Here is a 17,615-nt window from a genome sequence, read left to right on the forward strand (position 1 = left end):
GCGAATTTTTATGTGGATCTGCCAACAGACGGGATTAGCGAGAAAAGGCGGTAATAATTCGGTCGCGTCTCGCTGACATACCCTTTTTGCCTCTTCCCCACCTTGACCGGGGGGTTAAGACCTGACGTCCTTTGTTGCTTACCGGTTAAGTAAGGGGAAGGTGGCAAGATATATCCGTTGAGCACTGTGGATTTTTGGAGGTTCGATCTTTGATGAATGGATAATTCATGCTGACCGAGAATTCCGGCGATGCAGTCTATTCGTTATGGCTTCATCGAGAATTTCGATTGCCGTAATTGGCACGTTCGATACTAAACTCGACGAATTTCTCTATCTTCGATCTCGGATTTTAGAATACGATTCTTCTGTGAACGTTATTCTAATCGATGCGGGCCGGTCTCAAGTGGAACACGAAGCAATAACCGTTCGGCAGCATGATGTACTAGAAGCCAGCGGGTTCCGGGGGAACCTTCAATCCCTTCCCCGATCAGATCTTGTGAGGACTATGATTAGTGGGGCAAAAGCCGTGATAAGGCGACTTGAGAACCGTGGCGAGATCCAGGCTATAATCGGGCTCGGCGGGAGCTATGGGACTACCATTACATCCACTGTTATGCAAGCGTTACCGGTGACTTTTCCGAAGTTGATCGTGTCTACTGTTGCCTCGAGTGACACAAGCTCTTACGTCAGAGAGACGGATATCACGATGATGTACAGTGTGGTTGATATCGCGGGGCTTAATGAAGTGCTAAAGGCAGTCGTGGACAATGCTGCTACCGCTATCGTGGGCATGGCTAAAGCATATTGCAAGAGAGCTAGTTCAAGACCTACTGAAATTAATCATATAAAAAAAGGGGTTGGGATCACAATGTTTGGTGTCACTACAAAAGGGGTAGATGTTGCGCGCAAGTGGTTAGAGAGCAATGGGTTCGAAGTCTACGTGTTTCATGCTACTGGAGCTGGCGGGCGGGCAATGGAGCGACTGTTGATGGAAGGTCGATTGAATGGTGTTCTGGATCTTACCACCACCGAATTGGCCGATGAACTTGTCGGTGGTGTTTTTCCCGCGGGCGAGAGCAGGTTGACGGCCGCTGCAAAGGCAGGATTACCCCAAATTGTCAGCGTCGGCGCTCTGGACATGGTGAATTTTGGACCCAAAGATACTATACCTCAGAAGTTTCGGGAGAGAAGGATATATGAGCATAACCCGTCTGTAACGTTAATGCGAACAACCGATGAGGAATGCAGAGAACTAGGGCGGCGAATATCACAGAAACTCAAGGATAACTGCATCAAGCCCGAATTGACCGAAGTATGGCTTCCGTTAAGAGGCATTAGCGCGATTTCGACAGAAGGCCAGGCGTTTCACGACAAATTAGCTGACGTGGCCTTATTTGCAGCTATCAAGGAAGGGCTTGAAGGAACCGCAATCAATATTGTGGAAGTTGACTCTGATATCAATGATGCACATTGGGCAGAGCAAGTGGCTCGGAGACTTAGTGAGCTTTTCGAGAAAAGCGAGAAGGTAGCTGCATAATACTACCTAACATGTCCCCCTCTTAAACCTCTCCGCCCTCTTTTCATAAATGAGAGTCGGTCAGCCCTTTGAAAAGTTTCGAGCCCGTTTCGTATCTCATTCACTGAGCGTCCTTAACAGCTTTGCTAAGGAGCTTTAGAGCTTTCTTGGATCTACGTTTGAAACCTACATCAAGCTTATTGGGATGACTTGATAATCCCGTGCTGAATTTTATGGTCTGTTCAATGGGATTACCATCTAGGTCAATAGGTTTCGATATGTTGGTTGTGGCCACAAGAGTAGCTATCATGATCCATACGGATGCTTGAGCTAGATGGCGTCCAACACATACTCTGTATCCTATAGTCAGGGATGTGCTCATAGTCTTCAACGTAGTGACTTAAACTCACCTTCGACCAAAGCCAAACGGCCCAACTAATAGCGGCTCGCCATCTCCTCCTTCTTCTTTAGGGGTGTATCGATCGGGATTGAATCTCTCGGGATCCTTGTACACGCTTGGGTCTCTAGACATAGCGAAGGTATTATAGTAGACCAATGTCCTAGAAGGTCAGTTAGTATGGTTTCTCTGCCAAGGATCAAGATCCTGCATACCCTTTAGGAATGAACATTCCATTATAGATGTCGTCATTTAACGACCTATGGGGGATTCCAATAGGCGATAATGCTCTCCACCTTGAGGTTTCTTCGACGAGATAGTCGAGATAACGCAAGTTCGGTCGATCCTCGAACGTCGGCAGCCTGTCGGTACCGACAACTCTGTCAACTTCAGCTCTAGCTTTCTCGAAGACTTCAGGATTCATCATCAAATTCAAAATAGCAATAGTTGTCGTAGCAAAGGTCTATTGAACATGATTAGCGGTTACAACCTTACCACGGAGAGAAATGGAGCTTCACCGTGTTAGACCCCGCGATGAAAACAGCGCCGGATGCACCTTGGATATCCTCAAGCGTAAGTTGGTTGGGAATGCCTTCTTCCTCATTTTCTCTATATTTCGTAAGGAGCGAGTAAGCAAACGACGGGTTGGCCGTCCCTTCATCCTTCCTAATGTAAGCAACGTTTTCAAGTAGATAGATGAGAACAACGCACAAATTCTTTCTTTATCGCCGAAAATGGTATATCATGCAGGTTCTTAATGGCCCATCCCCATCTTCGCGCATGTTGCAGGGTCCGAGAGAAGTTAAGCCACTGAGGAATATAGCGGACTTGAGAATATGTTAGCGTCACTAGCGCAACCCCTTTTCGCGGGTCGGGATACTAACACAACGGGAAATAGTCAACGAGAGCCGTTCCCGGATTCCCTCCGCCCCCTGTTGCCACGTTGGCGTTTATCGCGATTGTGATAAAGGGGTCGTCGTCTGACTTAACGGTAACACCGAACCCAATACGAAGGACTATCGCAGAAGCGAATCTATCTTCTGCATCAGCGGGCAACATCCAACGTTAAGGCAAAAATATTCCTACCGGCGCAATGCAAAATCCCAGTAAAACGATTCTTCCGGGCGCTTAAGGATTCTGGACACAGCTTGTCTGGCTTCATCTAACTGGATCGGTCTATAGTTCGTAATAGCTGTCTTGGTGAATCCCGTTTGAAGCACTGAACGATGCAAGCGAAATCTAGGGCCATATGGGAGAAATGTCAATGTCAGGCCCCATCCCATGACTTCAAACAAGACGAATCGAGGTCTATCTTGATAGTTTGCACCTCGCTTGTCTAATAGCTCATTCGCAGCCTTCTGAGAATTGAGGACAATCATGTGCTTCCCCAGTACATTGAAGTATACGACATCAGAATCTGCGACTCGAAGTTAATAACTTATGAGGAGATAGTTGAAGCAGGTTTCTTACTGTACTGCTTGGCGTATTCCATGTGCTTGAGGTGAGCATTCTCTAAGGGCAATCTCCTGAAGTGTCCGAGGATCGGGTCCGCCGGGGGAGATGGCGGGAGTGGGCATGGAAACCTCTGGTACAGTGTTCTATATACATTGTAGAGGAATATCCCAGACAGCGCGATAAGTATTCCTAACCGTGTAGGCGATTGTATGAATGAATTAATTGAATCCATACTTGACAAAGTTATGCTGATAATGCTTTTTAAGCTTAGAATGTCGCATTTCCAATTCGTAATCGCGGTTATCAGATTGGCGAGCGCTTGGACAGTTGGGACAGCTCAATTCCCAGGAGGGAGTCAGCATAACGGTCAAAGACGGGATAGCGCCGTTCCTCGCTTTCGCTGCTTTCATTCGTGAGAATCAGAAAGGAGAGGGTTGGATTTTACTGAGTTGCCGGCGGCAAACGAGCCCCTGAACCCCGCCATGCTGAGATAGGTACCCTGCACATACATGACGGAGGGCGAATGTTAGAACGTCACGCTGTCGTATGTTTATAACACGCGCGTCGACAGTATCTACCTACCTATATGTGATATCTGATATACTTATGATATGATTTCAAGGCGCTTCGTGAGATTGATTAGGTAATTAGTATATTTGATGCTAAAAATTCATATAAACTTGGCGAGAACGCCGCAGAGAAAAATTCCACTGGTTCTCCAGGGCTAAGCTTAACCCTTACACTCACGTACCTAACTTCCGGGCCTCTTCGGAATGTATAGCACTGGGCTCTACATGCAATCACATGTGAGTTGGAAATTCTAAAGTAAGCATAATCTCCTTTTTATCAATCATGGCATTAAAAGAAGCTAAGGATATTGCTTAGGTACGGTCCTCCCGCGGCAACCTTTGTGTTGAATATATTACACCATTGACATAAAGCGAAACTATTATTCCCTTGCGTTGATTGGTAAGTACTTGAATATAATATAAAGTTATAGATGTCCAGGTACCTAGTTAAGAGCAGTTTATTAAGGCTAAGCTCGGGTCTTTCGGTGTTAAGAAGTTATTAAGTCCTAGTTCACAACGCTACAGTATGACCGCGCCGCATTTACACATAAGAAAAACGTTGTCGATATGTTATTTGTAGCTGTATTTTTTGCACCCATTTGACAACGACGTTGGTCCTCAACAAAGAAAAACCCAGTCACCCTTACATACTTATATTCAAGCTAAGTAGCTTGTGGTTACGCATTCGTTATGGCTGTGGGGAATTTCTAGCTGTGCCTCATAAGTGTCAATCCAGATCAACACTGCCAAGAGCAAACCAGGAAACGGTGTACGTCAATCGTCAATCGTCAACCGGGGTCGAACGTCCGACTTCCAAGATCTGATGTTGGATAGAATTCTTGGGATAATTTTTAATTTTTGAAAGTCTTTATAAGTCTTTGTCCCCCGTCATCTTCAGCTCACTTATGTGAGAGCATAGTTCCACATCCAATTCTTTTCCGGGTTTTTATTTCAATACAGACGACTCCCAGTCTCCCGTCAGACATCATGGCACTTAGGGGACTACTTGGTCTAGTTTCCCTTATAGTTGTCATAGTTGCTGCCACAATCAATTATGGTGGTACTCAACAGTGTCGGGTCATTCCTGGAGACCAATCATGGCCTAACCTGACTGACTGGAATGCCCTGAATCAGACCGTACACGGAAAATTGATTGCTACGGTACCTATCGCAGCCCCCTGTCACCACTCCCTAGGCGATGCAGCCACCTTCAACCAGGACCAGTGCGATGCCCTGCGCGACAATTGGTTTTTCCCTACGACGCATATAGGATCAGCATCCTCGCCTATGGCCTACCAATTCACCAACGACAGCTGTAACCCTTTTTCCGACCCGGAAGTCCCATGCACACTTGGATATAACGTCGCATACACGATCAATGCGACTGAAGTTGCCGACTTTCAAGCCGCTCTTCAATTTGTGAAAAGCCACAACATCCGGCTTGTTATTAGGAACACCGGACATGATTATCTGGGGAGATCGACGGGAGCTCACGCCCTTGCAGTATGGACACACCACATGAAATCTCTCGAACTCATTCCGGAGTACAAAGATGACTCGAAATACCAAGGTGCCGCAATCAAAGTTGGCGCTGGTGTCGAGTTTCTCGAGCTTTACAACTTCGCATCTGCCAATGGTCTCATAGTAATGGGCGGCAACTGTCCGAATGTGGGTCCAGCGGGAGGTTACACCCAAGGCGGAGGCATTGGCATATTGTCGTCTAAGTTCGGTCTCGCTGCCGACAACGTGCTTTCTTGGGAAGTCGTCACCGCTGCTGGCGATCATGTTACAGCTAGCGCAAATGAGAATGCTGACCTATATTGGGCCTTACGTGGAGGCGGCGGTGGCACGTACGGTATCGTCACCTCTATGACCATCAAGGCGTATCCAGATACCACTTTTTCGACTGTCTACATGTCAGTCTTCAACGACGGAAGCAACACAGATGCCATTTACTCAGCTATGGGGACTTTCCTACAGTCTTTACCCAAACTTGTCGACGCAGGTGCTTGGGTCGTATGGGTTGCCGCACCTTTCGGGTTCTTAGTAATGCCGGCGATGGTCGCAGACGTGAAGGCGTCCGAGCTAGACACATATTTCCAAGCTACCAGGGAGAAGATGGATCAACTTGGACTTCAATACCAATACCAATCCGCCGACTATCCCGGTTTCCTTCAGGGCTACAAGTCTATGACATCGACCTGGAATGTATCGGATCATAACGTCGGTGGTCGATTAATTCCTCGCGAACTTGTGAAGGACCAGGAGAGCACCGATGCTTTGGTAAAGGCTATTCGAGCCATTACTACGAAAACACTGATGTCCGGCGTTGCCTTCAACGTTGCCAACAGCGTTTCGTCCCCCGACGAAGTCTCCGCCAACCCTTACTTCCGCAAAACCCTCTTCAGCGCCGTCCTTGGCACGCCGGTTAACTACACCGACGCCGTCTCAAACAAGGCAGCTCAGGATGCTATAACGCACACTTTCCTACCAGAACTAGAGGCATTGACTCCCAATGGAGGCGTATATATGAACGAAGCCGACTTTCAAGCGGCGGATTTCAAAACAACATTTTACGGTGGAAACTATGAGAAGCTATTGGCTATCAAGAAGAAATATGATCCTGATGATATATTTTACGCGAAGACGGCGGTAGGCAGTGATAGCTGGGAGCAGGGAGTAGATGGGAGGCTATGCACGAAATGGGGTGCTCTTTGGGAGCAATACAAGCCTGGTTTTCTCAGATGATGTACAGATGGTTTGGGGGGATACTTAAATGTATTGTTTTCGGTATTTTTATGATGCACAAGGTCATTAACTCGACCTCATGAATGAATGTTCAATTATGACACCTTGGTATGTTACATCGCCGACTCGTTGCATCCTCAGCCATTGTATGGAGCCAAAGAGTGCTTGTTTATATTGAATCATACTCCATTGGCGGCATGTAGGAATGGAATGCCCCCACAATCTTAATTTCTTAAAATATTAATATGCCTACCTATTACTACATATCTACCACCTTTATAGTGTTTCCCCATCGATCTCTTACACGTTCTTCGCTGCCTTCCTAATCCACGCAGTCGGGCTTGGCCAGTTGGTTAACGTCGGTTACACAACGTCTAGTTAGATACACTGAGCTTCCAAAAAGAATATAAACCATAATTTAGCGAGAAGTGGTGATTAGAATCACCGTAATAGTTTTAATGATTCTTTAAATCTTCTTTTATCAACAAATATATGACTAGGTAATAGCCATGTCTAGGTACCTACTTAACTAGTAGTTACATTCCAAGTTGTAAGGTAACTATTACCCCTCAGTGATCATAACGGAAACAGTAACGCATTACTCATAAATAAAAGGGGCAATGGATGGGAGAAAAGTCGATAGACCCTTACCTAGCATAGTTATGTGCATGATATATCATAGGACAAAGTTGCACAGTGATTTAGGATCATGTATACCACCTACCTAGGTAGAAAACAGTAAAATCTACCTATATTACAGAGAATATGAGCTGAGATCGTACTACGTAGTATGTATTACACTACCTACCTAGGTACCTACATAACCTACCTCCTAGATAGAGTACCTAGTAGAATGAGAGATTGAGAAATGGATGGCAAAGAGTCGGCTTGTCGAGGTAAAGTATCTAGCCGAACTTTGACTGCAATATACACCTGCTAGGTAGTATCGTAACTCTGACACGGATTGTATTGAATTATTTACAAGGAGGTAGGTATTCAGAAGCCTCACTTCTTCACCTCTTCCTTTCCACTACGACAGAGCCCCGGCACCAGCAGTTAGTATAGCCTATCAGTTCCCATAAACCTGAATGGCTCTTTCGAACTGCCTATAGAGTTTTAGTCAATTGACAGTGAATACGATATCTCTATCACTATTCATATATCTGTTTGGGGGTTTCAATTCCTTGGTAATGAAGATAGGTCAATATCTTTAGATCCTACGGCGGATCCACATATATCAAACCGCTATATCAATTTTCAAATATAGATACCTACCTACCTAGGTATTCATGGATTGCAAGTTCACAAGTTAATAGTATGTTACCAACAAAAGGTGTTTAAGGCGGTATTGGGAGAGACACATGTAGTTACCAAGAGTCGTATTGACCCCAACCCCTTCTACAACTACAACTACAATGCCAAGAGCCCAGAATTTCCGATCAAGGATATTTAACTATCACCAGATCTTCGCGCTTAACTTTCCCGAATGGTTATTTGTTCGTACGGTAAAATAGAGGCTTTCCCAGGGTCGAGTTGCATTCAGACTCCAATACGAGATTCTAGGGCGAGTTCCGTATAGACATATCTCCACATTCATTACTACTTGCCTCGCTAGTCTTGGCTATTTGATTGATAGGAAGTTGTTAAACCGTTCCTATCAATTATTTCATGTATAAAAAGGTCAGATAGGCATCGCAGCTGAGGATTAGAAACTCGGATATTCGCAGTAACTCAACAGACTCACCTAATCGATCATATACACTCGCTTCAAAATGCGCGTCTCTACTATCGCAGCTGCCGCTACCCTTTTCGCTTCGGCGTTCTCGATGCCCGCACCTCAGGAAGGCGGTCCTGACGAGACCGACCTTTGCTTGCAACGAAAGTTCCTCTCGGCGAGCCTATGCACTGATCTCGACACCACGTACACCAACGCCACCTTGCCTAGCCTTGGTTGGTATTGCTGCTGGTACCAAGGACCGTTCTTACCTCCTCCAGCGCAAGCAACATCGTGAGTCATTAAAACGGATACCTCGTATTTATGTTCAAAACGATGCTAATATTCGAGTTTTAGGGCGTGGATAACCTTCGCGGCAGACGGCTCAGTTGCGAACCGTTGCCTGACTTCAGGAACTTGCACAGCAGGGCTACCTGACGGAAAGTCTTGAACGTGGTAAAAATGGACTCGGAATTATGTTACAGTAGTTGAATAAACTATCTCGTCGCGATCATCTTGTCGAATGTTCTGTGCACTAGCTCGGTGTTGTGTCATGATGAAGCTTTTGATATTGACGGTGACCAAGAAAAAATATTTCTTGGAGCCTTTAAAAGGCCTGTGCTGAGGTATTTTTTGATCAACTCCTGTCCTCTATATCCCCGCTATTGGGTAGGTATTTCTTTGTAATTATTTCAAGCCTATCTTGAAATTTACAGTCGGACACGATATTAACAGTCCACGATGGCAACCTGTACGTTGTTGAATCGATCAGTCAACCCCCTTTTCATTGTGGCTTGTACCTACCTAGTAGCTGTCATGTACCTAGGTACATACCTAGTATCTGTGGCTTTAAAGTTCTAGGGGCTTGTAGGCCTTGATTACAGGGCTCGGGGCGCACCGGCTCTCGACCCGCGGGGTACTGCAGAATTAGAGTATTAGTGGACCACTAAATTCTTTATTTTCGTTCCTTTCAACAACTTCAAAAGCAAAAAGTGCTCTACAGTCAAACCTCCCGATCAGCCCTATTAACTCGATATTCTTCCCCACGCTAGTATTAATCAATACACGTGCTTCAATATGGCAACAAATGCCAAACCTCGGGCTATGAGGCCCCGAGCTGTCCCTCCGCCGAGACCCACGATTCCGCAACGAAAACCGATCGATCCATCTAACCCAACGTACAAGAAGGCTGCTGGGAATTATATGCGCTTCATGATTGCTATGCCGATATTACTAGTGACCTCATGGGTTATCTATGATCGCATTGCCCTAAGCGGCGATATTAAAACCTTCCTAACCAAGAAACCAGAAGCGGCGGGCGCCGGAGCAAGCAAATCATGAGAACAGTCACAATCACTACATAATATCTATCAATCACAAGAGCCAACATTGCATCTACCACTGCGCCATACCCTTCTGATGGCAATGATAAAGAGTCGTGGATAGTCCCTCTTTTGCGCTTTGTTGGCCGAGAATAGTACGGCGACATAGTGACTCAGAGATACCCATTCACGTCACGGCGCGGCTCCGAGGGGAAGAGTCAAACACCACGGCTTTGTATGAATCGCCGAAGTCTAGCACAAGCGATTGTTCGGCCATGAAACAGACTATTATCTAAACAATTGTTGTTTATTGTTCACCCATCGTAGCATACAGTCAGGAAACCTTGCACTATCTGAAACTCCTTGTGAGTTCTCATCACAAGGTCAAAGTCGGACTATTTTCTTTCATTGCTAGCTTGAAAGATTATTTATTCTCTTGTCCCTGGGTTCTTACAATACTATTAACATATAAAAACCCCACACTACGCCATAATCGACGTCTTTACAAAAAGTCAAACAACAGAATAATCAACAAACCAAATAACCATGAAGACTAACTTCGTATCAACTCTGGCTTTTATGCCACTTCTCGCTATCGTCTCCGCATTTGAGGTCAGCGATGTCTACAAGACCGACCTTGGCAAATGCAACTGCGACAACATCCATCTTACAGGGAACCATATCCTCAATGCTAACTGTGATAGGCCTGGATATGGGCTCCGTATGGATTACAACCTTGATCTCAACAAGTGCTTCGCGAACTACTTGGGCACTTTGAACTACATCCCCAACGGAAATGGCGGTTTTGGAGGATCTTGCAGCCCTTGCAACATGAATGGGACAAAGCTCGACTGCGAGTGCTCCATCGGCAGAGGCCGCGGCACCAGGCACAATGAGGTCGAATTGAATGATTGGAACGTCATTCAGATACAGGATGATCAGCTCACCTGTGCCAGCACAGAAGGCCTTGAGAAGAGAGCGGTTAACAAGGAGGCTCGGTTCTTCCTCGCGTAAGCCGTATCACTTTTTTCTTCGACCTTCGCTTTTAGTTATATGTATTAGCTCGGGATGAATAAAACGCAATGCTAAGGGGGTTATATGCATGATTACCATAGCTGTCCTTCAGATATGAACCATTCTTCTCAGAGGTGAGGCCCCGGCCATGTTGATGAATTGTCGGTAGGTATCCAAGCAAGATATCCACAATATATAATGCCTACAATGTTTCCTCTGCCCTATCAGATTCTATATGAGGGCATCCCTATACTAGCGTCGCACAATTATCCCCTTTTGAAGAAAGACTTGATATATATAACCATGCTTTAAGAGCTTAGCTAAGACCTAACAGGCGATGATCCCGGTTTCTCGCACAGGCTGAGCCGCTGTCCCACATATCATAGCGATGATATATTGCCTTCATGCCACGCATGCCTACGGGGTTCTTGTACCGAAATTCCGCGCCGCACAACTGTAGCTGGATGACTGGAAGCGGAAGCAGCGGCTCTGAAAAGTCCATGCCCTATCCATACTTATTTGTCGTCTAGCTACTCGATTTCGCCGTGGACGTTGGGAGATGGTTCAGAATCACGCGTGCATGATCCCTGATACTTTGATCTCTTAGACTGGGCATCCGGGCGTGTATATTTGATCATGTTCGTTTTCCTCAACTTGATACTCCTTGATCCACTCCCAAATCTCCTTAGCTAATTACTTTCACTAGCCTTCTTACCCTAAAACCATTCAATATCTCGCCATGGCTACTTCCACAGCTTGGGATTATGTCATTGTAGGAGGTGGGATTGCTGGTTGCGTCGTTGCAAGCCGCTTGTCAGAGTATAAGCCCTCATCCCGCATTCTAGTCATCGAAGCTGGTGCCGACGTGAGCCACGATGAGGAGATTCTCAAATTCCAATCACTTAACTTCATTGGGGGAAAGTTTGACTGGGCATACAAGACCGTGCCACAAAAGCACTATGGCGGCCGCGAGATCGACATTCCGGCCGGCCGTGCCCTCGGCGGAGGTTCTGTTATTAACGGATGTGAGATAAACCATACATCATATACATTACTCATTATCTAGGTAATTATGTGAAGCTAATATTGTATTTAGGCGGGTGGATTCGCGGGGCTAGGGCTGATTTCGACAGCTGGGCGGAGATTGTTGATGACCATCGCTGGAGTTACGAAGGCCAGCTTCCTTATTTCAAGAAGACCGAGAAGTGGTACAAGTCCGATAATCGCGACGATCACGGTCACATCGGCGCTATGCATATAGAATCCCCCAAGTCGACAGGTCGAATCTACCCCCTAGCCGATATCACCCAGAAATCTTGGAGTGACATCGGCGTACAGGAACTTCCCGGCTGCGATATGAACGCCGGAGAGAATATAGGCCTCGGCGAACTCAACGAAAACCGCCATAAAGGAGCTCGTCAAACCGCCCCGCTCGCATACCCCTTGAAGAATGTGAATGTCCTACCGCACACCCTCGTCGAATCCATTATTATCGAGAAGAGCCCCGAGGTAAAGGCAACCGGCGTTCGTTTAGACGACGGCGCCGAAATCTTTGCGAAAGAGGTTATCATCTCCGCCGGTGCTTACAGAACGCCACAGGTGCTGATGCTTTCCGGCATAGGACCAAAGGAAACCTTGCAAAAACACGGGATTGAAACAAAAGTAGATAACCCCGAAGTCGGGAAGAACTTCAACGACCACGTCATGGTGCACTTCAACTGGCAACTCAAAGACCCATCGAAAGGCTACGCTGTCGGCTCTGCTAACTCGCTCTTCGCGAAACCGGAATTCGCAACAGGCATGCCCATAAGCTTCATCATCAACCGCGAAGTCCCCAAAGACGGCCTCATCGCCGCAATCACCAAGGACGAAGGCAAGGCCCCCGGACCAGACCACTATCTCCTGAAAAGGCGCTGGGGCTTGATGGAGAATATCATCTTGTACCTATCGATGCCGCCGCATCCGGTCGATGGCACGCATATCAGCAATGCGATGATGGGCGCGAAACCCACGTCCCGTGGAACGGTGTCGATTGCGTCGAAGAACCCGGCAGATGCCCCCGTTCTCGACCCAAATTACTGCGCTACCGAAGTTGATAGGTATGTGTGGCGTGAATCGATAAGGGAGACTGCTGCTTTGATGATGGGGGATACACCTCTTGGTCGCGAGGTCGTCGCGGGCGAAACTCCTAGTGATGGGTCTGAACCTTTGAAAATTGGTTCGAGCGATGAGTATTTGGATAGTCGGGTTAGGAGTTTGGGACGGTAAGTCTATCGCATCTCTTCCTAGATGATTTTGTTCTAATGCGTGTATCCTATAGGTCTACGTACCACGGCTCTAGTAGTTGTTCCATGGGAACGGTGGTCGATACTGACTTACGAGTGAAAGGGGTTAAGAACTTACGGATTGTCGATGCGTCCGTATTCCCTATTTCTATTGGAGCGCACATCCAGGCTGCTGTGTATGCCCTCGCGGAACAGGCGGCTGTTATTATTTCGCAAGATCAATGAGCTGGACCGGAGTAAGATTTGCGTAAGCTAGTTATATGAATTGAAGTAGTTCATGACATTGGAGTTTGGGTGTGCAGTGCGGTACTCCCAAAAGAACCAGTAAATTGGTTGAGAAATAACTGTCAGGTCAGATAGGATCGAATCAATGGGTAGAGAACATATGATCAAGGCAATTAATCAAGGGGCTGATCGCAGATGTCGAGTCCCCGCGAATCGTGATGGATAACGATTCCAATCATGATCTGATGATCAGCTTGAAAGCCAATTAAACATTATGGCTTGAGCATGTTCCATTGTCGTTGGTAGTTGGATATTCGAATAGCAGCAGGATACCAATCTTGGAGGTAAATTCTTCAGAAGTGATTGATGCACGGCCACGATGTACTCAGAATTGGGCTTTCATGCATGAAAGAAGGCATTTCAGGAGTCATAAAGAGATCTTACTTCGTGTCTTTGACGGCGAGGTACTGGTATAATAAGTTACGAAAGAACTCTCAATTTCGCTTCTTACCTTACTCAGCCTGGTTTTTTAACATAATACAATGGATTATCTACCTAACAATGGCAATTGTTTTAATATATATTTGCCCTACCTAATCAGTTATTCCATTCACAGTCAGATACTTCCAGATCTCAAAGAATCTGGGTTCGGTGTGCTAATTACCTATTCATGACAGCGATCCACAGATTCCTAGGTACGATCACAAAAGGTCATTTTATTTCATCATGGATTCGATGCCTATGCCTACCCGAGTGTTGGAGATTCAACTCATCGCAACTCTTATGATGTTGAATGTTGCCATACTTGGTGCCTTCCTCATGACTGCCTGGAGACAGGAATGCGTGGCTCGCAAAGTAGCGCCGGGCGCTCTGATGACATTTTAAGGTGAGGAATCCTGAACCTGAGCTCCCCTAATCCAATTCAAAATATACTAGGTATGATATTATAGTAATTGAATGAACTTATGACCTCTCGGTGTCCTTCAGTTAGAGACATATTTGAACCAAGTTTTGTATGCGGGGTGTGAATAGGGGTACGTGCATGCAAAGTGTTATGGCAAAGGTCATAGCCTATTCCACCAATTTTTATTAACTCTAGGGCGTTTTGTTAGGTGCCTGATACCTGTAGCCAAAGCCTACGGCAAACACTTTTCTTCCTGGCCTGAATTAGACTGAGCCGTGGCAACGTGGCGTCTGCTCTAATAAAATGGCTCCCCTTCAGCAGCGTCCACCCCCTCATCAACAACTCTCTTCACAGCGGCTTCCGGGTCTTCATCACCATCAAGCATGTCAATCCAGGAATTCTTGACATTAGGCGCATCAAGCAACAATGCAGTCAAGTTCGCGACAGACGCGCGACTGGAAGTGCCCTTTGCCACGGGGATCTTCCCAAGCCTGACATTACCTGCCGGCTCTAACGTCAGCGCGCCTGGCCGAAGACAGATACCCGCAAAGTCAGTCCTCTTCTTCCCCTCCTCGTACAGAACCTGATCCGCCGCCACCTTGGCCTCATAGTACTTCTGAAGGACCTTTCTGGTAGTGTTCAGGTCCTCTTGCCAGATCTCCTCGGTCCACCACGATGGCTTGGTCAGCCGAGACCCGATGAAGGAGATCATGACGAATTTAGTGACCGATGGTGTCGCTACGGAAGCGCGGATGAAATGAGACGCCGCGTCACGATCAATCTTGAATGTCTGATCGGGGTATTAGCATGGGCGATGGTGGGGTTTGCATAGTGGCGCTTTGGGACATTACCCTTTCCGGCGCCCCTTTTCCGCCGGCACCAGCACTCCAAACTACATAATCCGGCTTCACCTCATCTATGAGGCTCTTTGCTTGTGCATCACTTGTGACATCTTCCAGACTTCGAACCAGAACGCTCAATTTTCCACTCTGACCTTCGCCAAGCTTCTCCAAATTAGCGATCTGTGCGGGGTCGCGGATTATGCTGGTGACATTCCACGAGCGTTTGAGAAGTAGTGGCGTCAGTAGCTGAGCGACCTTCCCACTGCCGCCGAGCAAAAGAACGTTGTGAAGAGATGCCATCGTTTTGGAAGAGATATCAACGGGACCAGATGGTCATAAACTGAGGTTGAGACTTGTTGAATGTGATCTTAGAAAGGAAGATCCGGTTATACATAACCCCACATCACGCGATCGTTCTCCTTTTCACATTTACGTCATTGTATGCAAAGACACAGTTAACTGCAGATTTCTATATACGGTGCCTATATCCGTCTGTCTTAAGGGTTTAATAAATTAAGCAGTTATTATATGGGATTAAAGGTATAATGGACTAATGAGATTGTTGAGTATCTCGTCACGCAATTGGTTGATATTTCGAGCTAGCCCAAGCATGTTGTGTTTGTCTTTTTAATGACTTGACGATTGTAATTCTTCTCCTTGGCAAGATAGAAATCAAATACAAAGAGAGGGGTTCCTACAATCCAGTAGCTTCATGTCAGGGGCAGGCGTTGATGATTACCAATCTAATTAGTAGATAAAGCGAGCTTACGGTACCTAAGCTACCCGTTACTTGTCACTCGATTTATAACCGCCTCCAATTACAGATCCAGTCCCTAACACATCCGCAGCTTCAGGCACGTCAGAAATACCGGGTACTTCAAGAGCGTCTTGCACCGCAAGAGCGCCCAGAATTCCAGTAACGCCCGCCACCTCAGCAGCAGACATCCCCTCCTTTTTACGAAGTTCAGGTAATGCCCATTTGATCATCCATTCCGACTCCGCTACTTGTCTCGCAGTGGGTCTATCTTCCGGCCGGAATGAAAGCATAGATCTGAGAAGGGCAATGAGGGCAGCCTTCTCTAACTTCTCTAGCTCCTCTGCTTCATCCATTCCATTCATTTTTCGTGGCCCATAAATCGAATCCTGTACACGTGCCTCCAAGTCCCGGACTGGTTCGCCATACGTTCGCTCGAGGCCCTCTTCCGTCAAGAAGTCATGACGACGACGCCACCTCGTGCACCAATCGATAGGTGGTCGACCTAATGTCCTGACATGTTCTTTCAAAATCCGATCGCCGTCAGGAAAATATGTCTCGAAAAGCGCCCGTTGGCCGAGAATAGAGAATATAGTGCAAGCAAGTGCCCAAATATCCGCGGGGAATGAAAACGGTTCTGATGGCTCGAGTAATTGTTCTGGGGGACGTATTATAAGAGGCGTATGCGACTGGGATCGTACAGTGGAAGACGCTAGGAACGACTCTCCGAAGTCGCTGAGGAGTATGCTTGATTCATCCAGACCGATTTCCTCACACTTTGCTCCAGGCCAAATGGATTTGACAGCGTACGTTGGAACGCCTTCGTCTAAAGGCTGTTCATCTGCTCTCTCGATTTTCTCTTCTTCGGGATAACCGTATTTTTCATACAATTCGTCAGGTGCCAAACCATCAATCGGCTTCACCATTCGTAGTAAGACGTTTCCTTCATGAAGGTCTAACAGAATGGTAAGCTACTACTTGCATACTATTTTTCTGCGTCGGAGTACAAACCTGCATGGACGACATCCCGTGAATGTAGAAAAACAACAGCTTGGATGAGCTGAGCCGCAATCGCCCTCGCTACTGAGGGTTGAAACAGTTGTTTGGATGAAGCATCTCGTGTATCAGATATGCTCGTACGTGCAGGCGTAATGACAAGACATCGGTGGGTTCCATTTGGACCTTGGACATCGAACTCATCCAGAAGTTTTGGTATAAGAGCTTGAGCTGGACAGACGGCTAGATCGGAGTCAGTACCAGTAAGGAGTCTCCAAATGTTACTTTCGTCTTGATATTCCGCATCTGCTACTCCGATCTTGACGGCGGACTATGTGGAAGTTTGCACATCCCAACAAAGCCACGTAGTAGAATACGTGCCGAATCCCAATTTATGCACAATTTGATATCGATCGATGAGGCGTTCGCCAATGTGGATCGGATGGTAGCCACCCGGACAATAGCGCTCAAGAAACTCTACATTTTCAATGAATTCATACACGTCAGGGATCTCGTCTTCAGGCAATCCGTCGTACATTATTGCTTTTTCTTCCCCAATTCCAGTTCATATTGTGTGAGTGGACATGCCGGTTTTGTATTCAGTGAAGGAAACATACAAGCGATGGATAGAATATGGTTGGGCTGCGCCGCTAAACAGGCATCACACAACTATCCAAGTCAAATATGATAAGTTTTCTTGTTAAAGCCCGGGCCAACACCAGTCTTTTAGGGCTCCCTAGAAGGTCTGGCAGTCGAGATACCCTACCTGTACTCTGTAGATGATGACCAATTTCAGCATCACTGTTGGAGTGGTGTTCCATGCCCAACCCTCATGCATTCTGTGTTTAGCTGTCTACCCTTTTACTCTCCTGGC

General features: G+C 46.6%; 9 protein-coding genes across 9 annotated transcripts; 6 read left to right on the forward strand and 3 right to left on the reverse strand.

Moving 5' to 3' along the window:
• Window positions 1-38: 38 nt before the first annotated feature.
• On the forward strand, window positions 39-2,025 carry GGS22DRAFT_172947 (uncharacterized protein). Its single transcript, XM_047962848.1, has 2 exons — window positions 39-1,869; window positions 1,927-2,025. Exon 1 carries the CDS (start codon window positions 266-268, stop codon window positions 1,535-1,537), a length of 1,272 nt encoding a protein of 423 aa, XP_047815166.1. The 5' UTR covers window positions 39-265; the 3' UTR covers window positions 1,538-1,869; window positions 1,927-2,025.
• GGS22DRAFT_192422 (cytochrome P450) lies at window positions 1,638-3,600 on the reverse strand (the record flags this gene model as incomplete). Its single annotated transcript, XM_047965261.1, has 8 exons — window positions 1,638-1,869; window positions 1,927-2,076; window positions 2,129-2,376; window positions 2,432-2,575; window positions 2,625-2,740; window positions 2,798-2,946; window positions 3,000-3,330; window positions 3,384-3,600. 8 exons carry the CDS (start codon window positions 3,598-3,600, stop codon window positions 1,638-1,640), a joined length of 1,587 nt encoding a protein of 528 aa, XP_047815167.1.
• A 1,248-nt stretch (window positions 3,601-4,848) lies between these two features.
• GGS22DRAFT_172951 (FAD-binding domain-containing protein) lies at window positions 4,849-6,742 on the forward strand. Its single transcript, XM_047962849.1, has one exon. The coding sequence runs from the start codon at window positions 4,925-4,927 to the stop codon at window positions 6,683-6,685; it is 1,761 nt and encodes a 586-aa protein (XP_047815168.1). The 5' UTR covers window positions 4,849-4,924; the 3' UTR covers window positions 6,686-6,742.
• Window positions 6,743-8,378: 1,636 nt separating this feature from the next.
• On the forward strand, window positions 8,379-8,850 carry GGS22DRAFT_197060 (uncharacterized protein; the record flags this gene model as incomplete). The annotated part of the gene is made up of 2 exons (XM_047965931.1): window positions 8,379-8,693; window positions 8,757-8,850. Exons 1-2 carry the CDS (start codon window positions 8,458-8,460, stop codon window positions 8,848-8,850), a joined length of 330 nt encoding a protein of 109 aa, XP_047815169.1. The 5' UTR covers window positions 8,379-8,457.
• Window positions 8,851-9,476: 626 nt separating this feature from the next.
• Window positions 9,477-9,819, forward strand: GGS22DRAFT_192425 (uncharacterized protein; the record flags this gene model as incomplete). Its single annotated transcript, XM_047965262.1, has 2 exons — window positions 9,477-9,647; window positions 9,709-9,819. The coding sequence occupies 2 exons, from the start codon at window positions 9,477-9,479 to the stop codon at window positions 9,817-9,819; spliced, it is 282 nt and encodes a 93-aa protein (XP_047815170.1).
• Window positions 9,820-10,004: 185 nt separating this feature from the next.
• Window positions 10,005-11,171, forward strand: GGS22DRAFT_73729 (uncharacterized protein). The gene is made up of 2 exons (XM_047967959.1): window positions 10,005-10,869; window positions 11,070-11,171. The coding sequence occupies exon 1, from the start codon at window positions 10,268-10,270 to the stop codon at window positions 10,733-10,735; it is 468 nt and encodes a 155-aa protein (XP_047815171.1). The 5' UTR covers window positions 10,005-10,267; the 3' UTR covers window positions 10,736-10,869; window positions 11,070-11,171.
• On the forward strand, window positions 10,922-13,428 carry GGS22DRAFT_73715 (GMC oxidoreductase). The gene is made up of 4 exons (XM_047967958.1): window positions 10,922-11,373; window positions 11,442-11,760; window positions 11,832-12,999; window positions 13,056-13,428. Exons 2-4 carry the CDS (start codon window positions 11,475-11,477, stop codon window positions 13,243-13,245), a joined length of 1,644 nt encoding a protein of 547 aa, XP_047815172.1. The 5' UTR covers window positions 10,922-11,373; window positions 11,442-11,474; the 3' UTR covers window positions 13,246-13,428.
• A 574-nt stretch (window positions 13,429-14,002) lies between these two features.
• On the reverse strand, window positions 14,003-15,542 carry GGS22DRAFT_172956 (NAD(P)-binding protein). Its single transcript, XM_047962850.1, has 2 exons — window positions 15,001-15,542; window positions 14,003-14,939 (listed from the first exon to the last, which is right to left on the reverse strand). Exons 1-2 carry the CDS (start codon window positions 15,289-15,291, stop codon window positions 14,445-14,447), a joined length of 786 nt encoding a protein of 261 aa, XP_047815173.1. The 5' UTR covers window positions 15,292-15,542; the 3' UTR covers window positions 14,003-14,444.
• Window positions 15,543-15,777: 235 nt separating this feature from the next.
• Window positions 15,778-17,279, reverse strand: GGS22DRAFT_192429 (kinase-like domain-containing protein; the record flags this gene model as incomplete). The annotated part of the gene is made up of 3 exons (XM_047965263.1): window positions 15,778-16,700; window positions 16,757-17,072; window positions 17,142-17,279. 3 exons carry the CDS (start codon window positions 17,277-17,279, stop codon window positions 15,778-15,780), a joined length of 1,377 nt encoding a protein of 458 aa, XP_047815174.1.
• Window positions 17,280-17,615: the final 336 nt, after the last annotated feature.

This window comes from Annulohypoxylon maeteangense (assembly GCF_022496945.1).
Source record: "Annulohypoxylon maeteangense strain CBS 123835 unplaced genomic scaffold GGS22scaffold_20, whole genome shotgun sequence".
NCBI classification, from domain to species: domain Eukaryota; kingdom Fungi; phylum Ascomycota; class Sordariomycetes; order Xylariales; family Hypoxylaceae; genus Annulohypoxylon; species Annulohypoxylon maeteangense.

What these genes read in the sequence shown, in the direction of transcription:
- GGS22DRAFT_73729 (XM_047967959.1), top strand. Translation starts at nt 10,268, where the DNA reads ATGAAGACTAACTTCGTATCAACTCTGGCTTTTATGCCACTTCTCGCT.
- GGS22DRAFT_172951 (XM_047962849.1), top strand. Translation starts at nt 4,925, where the DNA reads ATGGCACTTAGGGGACTACTTGGTCTAGTTTCCCTTATAGTTGTCATA.
- GGS22DRAFT_73715 (XM_047967958.1), top strand. Translation starts at nt 11,475, where the DNA reads ATGGCTACTTCCACAGCTTGGGATTATGTCATTGTAGGAGGTGGGATT. An exon ending in AGGTTCTGTTATTAACGGAT is followed by an intron (nt 11,761 to 11,831) that starts GTGAGATAAACC and finishes TATTGTATTTAG; the next exon opens with GCGGGTGGATTCGCGGGGCT. An exon ending in CGGGTTAGGAGTTTGGGACG is followed by an intron (nt 13,000 to 13,055) that starts GTAAGTCTATCG and finishes TGTATCCTATAG; the next exon opens with GTCTACGTACCACGGCTCTA.
- GGS22DRAFT_172947 (XM_047962848.1), top strand. Translation starts at nt 266, where the DNA reads ATGGCTTCATCGAGAATTTCGATTGCCGTAATTGGCACGTTCGATACT.
- GGS22DRAFT_172956 (XM_047962850.1), bottom strand. Translation starts at nt 15,291, where the DNA reads ATGGCATCTCTTCACAACGTTCTTTTGCTCGGCGGCAGTGGGAAGGTC. An exon ending in GAAAAGGGGCGCCGGAAAGG is followed by an intron (nt 14,940 to 15,000) that starts GTAATGTCCCAA and finishes TACCCCGATCAG; the next exon opens with ACATTCAAGATTGATCGTGA.